Source organism: Zonotrichia albicollis, chromosome 30 (genome assembly GCF_047830755.1).
Source record: "Zonotrichia albicollis isolate bZonAlb1 chromosome 30, bZonAlb1.hap1, whole genome shotgun sequence".
NCBI classification, from domain to species: Eukaryota; Metazoa; Chordata; class Aves; order Passeriformes; family Passerellidae; genus Zonotrichia; species Zonotrichia albicollis.
In genome coordinates, this window is record NC_133848.1 from 3,914,336 (window position 1) to 3,922,563 (window position 8,228).

Consider the following 8,228-nt stretch of genomic DNA (forward strand, 5'->3'; position numbering starts at 1 on the left):
TTGGTCGGAGATCAGACAGCAAAATTTAAATGAATCAATTTAAAATAAAGGAATTTATTTAAATTTAAATGAATCCATTTAAATTAAATTGATTTATTTAAATTTAAATGAATCCATTTAAAATCAATGAATTTATTTAAATTTAAATGAATCCATTTAAAGTAAATGAATTTATTGAAATTTAAATGAATCCATTTAAAATAAAGGAATTTATTTATATTTAAAGGAATCCATTTAAAATAAATGAATTTATTTAAATTTAAATGAATCAATTCAAAATAAATAGATTTTTTAAATTTAAATGAATCAATTTAAAATAGATGAATTTATTTAAATTTAAATGAATCCATTTAAAATAAATGAATTTATTTAAATTTTTACAAATTAAATCAATTTGTAATCACACAGTAGCAAAAAATGATTGGTGGGAGATCAGACAGGAAAATTTAAATGAATCAATTTAAAATAAATGAATTTATTTAAATTTTTAAAAATTAAATAAATGAATGAATTTAAAATTTCAATCACAGCAGAGATTTTAATTTTCAATTTTTAAGCACTCCCAGGCTCCCAAATCTCTGGAGGAAAGATGGAATATGGAAATCTCTGGAGAAAGGGTGGAATGATATTCAGTGTTTAAAATAGTTCAGTAGTACTGCAGAAAATCTGGGAGAAATGGGGGGAGGCAGGAGAGGAACAAGGAGGGGAAATGAGGAGGGGAAATGAGGAATAGAACAAGGAATAAAACAAGGAAGGGAAACAAGGAGGGTGAAAAAAGGAGAACAAACAAGGAGGGAAACAAGGAATAGAACAAGGAGGAGAAATGAGGAGGGGAAACAAAAAGGGGAACATGGAAGGGAGACAAGGAGGAGAACAAGGAATAGAACAAGGAGGAGAAATAAGGGAGAAACGAGGAAGGGAACCAAGGAGGGGAAACAAAAAGGGGAACAAGGAGGGAGAATGAGGAATAGAACGAGGAATAGAACGAGGAGGAGAAACAAGGAGAGGAAACAAGGAGGAGAAAACAAGGAATAGAAACAAGGAGGGGAACAAGGAGGAGAACAAGGAGGGGTGGGGAACAAGGAAGGAGAACGAGGAGGAGAAACAAGGAGGGAGAAACAAAGAGGGAGAAACAAGGAGAGAAAAAAGGAGGAGAGACAAGGAGGGGAAACAAGGAGAGGAACCAAGGAGGGGGAACAAGAAGGAGAACCAAGGAGGGGAACAAGGAGGGGAACAAGGAAGAGAGACAAGGAGGAGAGACAATGGGAACAAGGAGGGGAGACGAACAAGGAGGGAGAACAAGGAAGAGAGACAAGGAGGGGAAACAATGGGAACACGGAGGGGAACAAGGAGTGGAACAAGGAGGAAAAACAATGGGAACACGGAGGGGAACAAGGAGTGGAACAAGGAGGAAAAACAATGGGAACACGGAGGGGAACAAGGAGTGGAACAAGGAGGAAGAACAAGGAGCAAAAACAATGGGAACAATGAGGAGAACAAAGAGGAGAACAAGGAGGAGAACAAGGAGGAGAAAAAGGAGGAGAACAAGGAGGAGAACAAGGAGGAAAAACAATGGGCACAAGGAGGAACAAGGAGGAGAACAAGCAGGAAGAACAAGGAGCGCACGGCTCTCCTGGCAGTCAGGGTCTGTCAGCACAGCCAGTTGAACATTCCCAGCACCCAGAACTCCAACCTGGAACTGTGCTGAGCAGGCAGGAGGAGCCCCAGGGCCCCCAGGCCCCACACTCACGTGCAGGATGTTCCTGACGTTGACCACGGTCAGGTTGTGCTGCTTGGCTCCGTCCTCCAGCGTGCGGTCCAGGGACTCGTCCAGTTTGATGTCACAGGACAAGGAGCCCTCTTCCTCCTCCTGGCTCCTCACTTCTCTCTTCCTTTTGCTCGCCTTCCTCCTCCTCTTCCTCCTCTCCGCGTCCTCCCCGTCCTGCTCCTCTGAAAAACCAGCAGAGATGGAATCTAAAAATCTCGGCTGCTTCGCGTCCAAAAAGGGCGAGTTGGAAAGTAAACACAAAATGGAATTCTGCAAAAAACTTGCCAAGGTTCTCCTTGCAAAGATTCTCCTTGCAAAGATTCTCCTTGCAAAGATGATTCTCCTTGCAAACATGATTCCTCTTGCAAGACCCTTCGAAAGATTCCCCTCGTTGCAAGATTTTCCTTGCAGAGATTCTCCTCACAGAGATTCCCCTTGCAAGACCCTTCTTGCAGAGATTCCTGCAAAGATTCCCTTTGCAAGATTCTCCTTGCAAGTCTTCTTGCAAGATTCTTCTTGCAAAGGTTCTCCTTGCAAAGATTCTCCTTGCAAAGATTCTCCTTGCAAAGATGATTCTCCTTGCAAAGATGATTCTCCTTGCAAGACCCTTCAAAAGATTCCCCTTGCAAGACCCTTCTTGCAGAGATTCCTGCAAAGATTCTCTTTGCAAGATTCTCCTTGCAAGTCTTCTTGCAAGATTCTTCTTGCAAAGGTTCTCCTTGCAAAGATTCCCCTTGCAAGAGTCTTCTTGCAGGATTTTCCTTGCAAAGATGATTCCTCTTGCAAAGATGATTCTCCTTGCAAGACCCTTCAAAAGATTCCCCTTGTTGCAAGATTTTCCTTGCAGAGATTCTCCTCACACAGATTCCCCTTGCAAGACCCTTCTTGCAGAGATTCCTGCAAAGATTCCCTTTGCAAGATTCTCCTTGCAAGACTCTTCCTGAAAAGATTCTCCTTGCAAAGATGATTCTCCTTGCAGAGGTTCCCCTTGCAGGACCCTTCTAGCAAAGATTCTCTTTGCAGATTCCCCTTGCAAGTCTTCTTGCAAGATTTTCCTTGCAAAGATTCCCCTTGCAAAGATTCTCCTTGCAAGACCCTTCTGGCAAAGGTTCCCCTTGCAAGTCTTGTAAGATTTTCCTTGCAAAGGTTCTCCTTGCAAAGATGATTCTCCTTGCAAGATTGTCCTTGCACAGATTCTCCTTAAGACCCTTCTGGCAAAGATTCCCCTTGCAAGATTTTCCTTGCAAAGATTCTTCTTGCAAAGGTTCCAGTTGCAAAGACTCCCCTTGCAAAAATTCCTCTTGCAGGATTATCTTTGCAAAGATTCTACTGCAAAGACCCTTCTTGCAAAGACCCTTCCTGAAAAGATTCCCCTTGCAAAGGTTCCCCTTGCAAGTCTTGTAAGATTTTCCTTGCAAAGGTTCTCCTTGCAAAGATGATTCTCCTTGCAAGACTCTCCTTGCAAAGATTCCTCTTGAAAGGTTCCCCTTGCAAAGATTCTCCTTGCAGAGGTTCCCCTTGCAAAACTCTTCTTGCAAAGATTCTCTTTGCACAGATTCTCCTTGCAAGACCCTTCTGGCAAAGATTCCCCTTGCAAATCTTGTAAGATTTTCCTTGCAAAGGTTCTCCTTGCAAAGATTCTCCTTACAAGACTCTCCTTGCAAAGATTCCCCTTGAAAGTCTTCTTGCAAGATTTTCCTTGCAAAGATTCTTCTTGAAAGGTTCTCCTTGCAAAGATGATTCTCCTTGCAAGATTGTCCTTGCAAAGGTTCTCCTTGCAAAAGTCTTCTTGCAGGATCCTTCTTGCAAAGATTCTCCTTGCACAGATTCCCCTTGCAAAGATTCCCCTTGCAAGACCCTTCCTGAACAGATTCTCCTTGCAATTCTTGAAAGATTCTCCTTGCAAGACTCTTGCAAAGATTCCCCTTGCAAGTCTTCTTGTAAGATTTTCCTTCCAAAGGTTCCCCTTGCAAAGATTCTCCTTGCAGAGGTTCTCCTTGCAAGACTCTTCTTGCAAAGATTCTCTTTGCACAGATTCTCCTTGCAAGACTCTCCTTAAAAAGAATTCCCTTGAAAGTCTTCTTGCAAGATTTTCCTTGCAAAGATTCCCCTTGCAAAGGTTCCAGTTGCAAAGATCCCCCTTGCAAAAGTCTTCTTGCAAAGATTCTCCTTGCAAAGGTTCCCCTTGCAAGTCTTGCAAAATTTTCCTTACAAAGATTCTCCTTGCAAGACTCTTCCTGAACAAAAGATTCCCCTTGCAAAGGTTCTCCTTGCATAGATTCCCCTTACAAGACTCTCCTTGCAAAGATTCCCCTTGCAAGACTCTTCTGCAAAACTCTTGCAGAAATTCTCCTTGCAAAGATTCTTTGCAGAACTTCCATCAGCTGGTGCAAACCCACCCAAACAGAAGCAACCACGAGAACCAGAAATTCTTGTGAATGACGGATTCAAGTTCTGCAGGAGCTGAGTTATTTGAGCACATCAAGGTCGTGGAGCTGCCACCTCCTCCAGAATGATTTATAACGATTGATAAAATGGCCTCAGCAGCCTTTTGACACCTTTAATAAACTCCAGGTACCACACAGCAAGAACAGGTTCATTTCCAGGACTTAAAAAGTGTTTTCCTGCTTTGCTGGCTCAGAGAAAGAAAATCTCCATTTTCTCTCTTCAGCCAAAAATTGCAGAGATCAACTCCAGCAAGTTGCACTGAATTATGGACCACAAGATGAAAAATTAAAAAAAAAAAAAAACCTGAACCAACAAATCCCTCGCCATCTTCACAACTCCAGAGTTTGCTGTATCAGCCAGATTTATCCAAAACAGCCCCAAATCCAAATTTTCCTCCTGGGAGCACTCACCAGCTCTGCTGTTCTTGGGTGGCCTCACGGTGCTGGGGTTTCTGGCAGCAGATTCTGGCACTGGCCCAGGGTTCTCACTCGGATCCAGATCCCTCTGAGAGCTCACTTCCACCTCTGAGTACAGCTTGGGGATTTTCCCTGCAGACACAACAGCCAGATCCAGCACAGAGCTAAGATAACGCACCAAAGTGGGTGTTATAACACACCAAAGTGGGTGTTACACCTCACAAATTAATTGTTCATTTATTTCCCATCGATTTTCCCATTCAAATACATCAAACCCACCCCAAGTGGCAGAACCTGGGGGTTTTCTCCAAAATGTGGTTGTAATACTTTTGTACAAGTGTTCCTGCCACAGGAGGGGCAGACACAGATTTGGGATGAATTTTCATGGCCACCGTGGGCTAATGAACCCACACAGACCCTTCAAACCCTTCCCCTCCTGCTCTGGGCAGGCCCATAAAACTGAGAATTGCCCCATTCCAGCTCCTGCCCTGCCACAAACCCAGCTTTCACTCAAATCAGGGATCCCAGCACAGCAGCACGGGAAGCAGAGGGGATTCTCACTGAGAACCACAGAAACCGTCAGGTCTGAAGGGCCACAGAGGGTGACCTGTGCCCCCTGTGAGGGCAGGGACACCCCAGGGCTCAGGATGGGGCCAGGTGGGTCTGGGGTCCCCAAACAGGGACACCCCAGGGCTCAGGATGGGGCCAGGTGGGTCTGGGGTCCCCAAACAGGGACACCCCAGGGCTCAGGGCTGCTCCAGGTGGGTCTGGGGTCCCCAAACAGGGACACCCCAGGGCTCAGGGCTGCTCCAGGTGGGTCTGGGGTCCCTAAACAGGGACACCCCAGGGCACAGGATGGGGCCAGGTGGGTCTGGGGTCCCCAAACAGGGACACCCCAGGGCACAGGGCTGCTCCAGGTGGGTCTGGGGTCCCCAAACAGGGACACCCCAGGGCTCAGGATAGGGCCAGGTGGGTCTGGGGTCCCCAAACAGGGACACCCCAGGGCACAGGATGGGGACAGGTGGGTCTGGGGTCCCCAAACAGGGACACCCCAGGGCTCAGGGCTGCTCCAGGTGGGTCTGGGGTCCCCAAACAGGGACACCCCAGGGCTCAGGGCTGCTCCAGGTGGGTCTGGGGTCCCCAAACAGGGACACCCCAGGGCTCAGGGCTGCTCCAGGTGGGTCTGGGGTCCCCAAACAGGGACACCCCAGGGCTCAGGGCTGCTCCAGGTGGGTCTGGGGTCCCCAAACAGGGACACCCCAGGGCTCAGGGCTGCTCCAGGTGGGTCTGGGGTCCCCAAACAGGGACACCCCAGGGCTCAGGGCTGCTCCAGGTGGGGCTGGGGTCCCCAAACAGGGACACCCCAGGGCTCAGGGCTGCTCCAGGTGGGTCTGGGGTCCCCAAACAGGGACACCCCAGGGCTCAGGGCTGCTCCAGGTGGGTCTGGGGTCCCCAGGCACGGAGCCCCCACAGCCTCTCTGGGCTCTGCTCAGGGCTGGCACTGCCCAGGGCAGCAGTTCTGCCTCCTGGGCAGGGGCAGCTCCTGGGCTCAGGCCCTGCCCGTGGCTCTGGGGCCATTGCTGGGCCTGGAGCAGAGCCTGGGGCTGCCCTGACCTCTGCTCACTGGGATGGACTGGGACAGACTGGGACAGACTGGGACAGACACAGGGTCAGACACTGGGACAGACTGGGACAGACACAGGGACAGACACAGGGACAGACTGGGACAGACTGGGACAGACACAGGGACAGACTGGGACAGACACTGGGACAGACTGGGATAGACAGGGACAGACACGGGGACAGACACTGGGACAGACACTGGGACAGACACTGGGACAGACACAGGGACAGACTGGGATAGACAGGGACAGACACGGGGACAGACACTGGGACAGACACTGGGACAGACACTGGGACAGACACAGGGACAGACTGGGATAGACAGGGACAGACACGGGGACAGACACTGGGACAGACACTGGGACAGACTGGGACAGACTGGGACAGACACAGGGACAGACTGGGACAGACACTGGGACAGACACTGGGACAGACACTGGGACAGACACAGGGACAGACTGGGACAGACACAGGGACAGACTGGGACAGACACACGGACAGACACAGGGACAGACACAGGGACAGACTGGGACAGACACAGGGACAGACACTGGGACAGACTGGGACAGACTGGGACAGACTGGGACAGACACTGGGACAGACACTGGGACAGACTGGGACAGACTGGGACAGACACTGGGACAGACACAGGGACAGACACAGGGACAGACACAGGGACAGACTGGGACAGACACTGGGACAGACACTGGGACAGACACTGGGACAGACACTGGGACAGACACAGGGACAGACAGGGACTGACACTGGGACAGACTGGGACAGACACTGGGACAGACACTGGGACAGAGACTGGGACACACTGGGACAGACAGGGACAGACACTGGGACAGACACTGGGACAGACACTGGGCCACTCGGGGACGGACATAGAGACAGACTGGGACAGAGACATACAGGGACACCTGGGGACAGACAGGGACAGATTGGGAAACTCAGGTACACTCAGACACCCAGAGACACCTGGGGAGAGCCACGGACACTCAAGAGACACCCAGGGACACCTCGGGACACTCACAGACACGTGGAAACCCAGAGACACCCAGGGACAGCCAGGGGACACCTGGGGACACTCAGAGACACCTGAGGACATACAGGCACCCCCAGGGCTGAGGTCCCTCTCCCCGGGGCTCCTCTCCAGGCTGAGCAGCCCCAGCTCCCTCAGCCTTTCCCTGTCAGACACGTCCCAGTCCCCTCATCTCCGGCCTCACAAACACCCACGGACCCTCTCCCACACAATCACGGAATGGTTCGTGTGGGGAGGGAACTTAATCCAACCCCATCCCATCCCTGCCATGGCAGGTACGCTTCCACCGTCCAGCCCAGCCTCGGACACTTCCAGGGATGATAAAACAGCGGGAAAAGCCTCATTCTCACTTTAATCCGTAACACTTCCTTAGGAAAATAAACCCGAAACAAAATAAACCCAAAATCCCCGGGCGCAAAGCCGCCGCCCCTGCCGGTACCTTCCGCCGCCGCCGCCGGGCTGCCGGGCCCCGCGGGGAGCTCCTGCCCGGGGCTCGGGGCCGCCCTCACCGGGGCTTTCCTGCCGCTCTTCGGCGAGGCCTCCCCGGGCCCCCTCCCGGCGGGCCGGGCGGAGCCGCCTCCCTCAGCAGCACCGGAGCCTCCGGGCAGCTCCGCGTCCTCCCCGCGCTCCCGGGGGCTCGGCGGCCCCGCCGCTGCCGCCGCCGCTCTGCGCTTCTTGCAGGGCAGCATCTTGAGCGCCATGGCCATGGCGGGGCCGCTCCGGGGCTGCTGCGGGCCCCGCTCGGGCCGCCCGGTCCCGCTCCGCGGCTGCTGCGGGCCCCGCTCGGGCCGCCCGGTCGCGCTCGCCGCGCAGGAAGCGGAAGAGCCCGGAGCTCGCTCTGCGCATGCGCGACCGGGGCCGGTCCCCGGTGAGGCCCCGGTGAGGCGGGGCCGGGGGGGGGGTGAGGGGGGGGGGCACTGAGCGCGGT

General features: G+C 51.6%; 1 protein-coding gene across 2 annotated transcripts in view; it reads right to left on the minus strand.

The window, feature by feature from the left end:
* LOC102073675 (GON-4-like protein) overlaps window positions 1-8,212 on the minus strand; it is a 92,861-nt gene extending 84,649 nt beyond the window's left edge. For both annotated transcript variants that reach the window (XM_074529415.1, XM_074529416.1), the window contains exons 1-3: window positions 7,740-8,212; window positions 4,627-4,764; window positions 1,751-1,950 (exon numbers count right to left, since the gene is read on the minus strand). In XM_074529415.1, the coding sequence (XP_074385516.1) occupies window positions 1,751-1,950; window positions 4,627-4,764; window positions 7,740-8,007 (606 nt within the window). In that variant the 5' untranslated portion in view covers window positions 8,008-8,212. The remainder of the gene's footprint in view (window positions 1-1,750; window positions 1,951-4,626; window positions 4,765-7,739) is intronic.
* Between the last annotated feature and the right edge of the window lie 16 nt (window positions 8,213-8,228).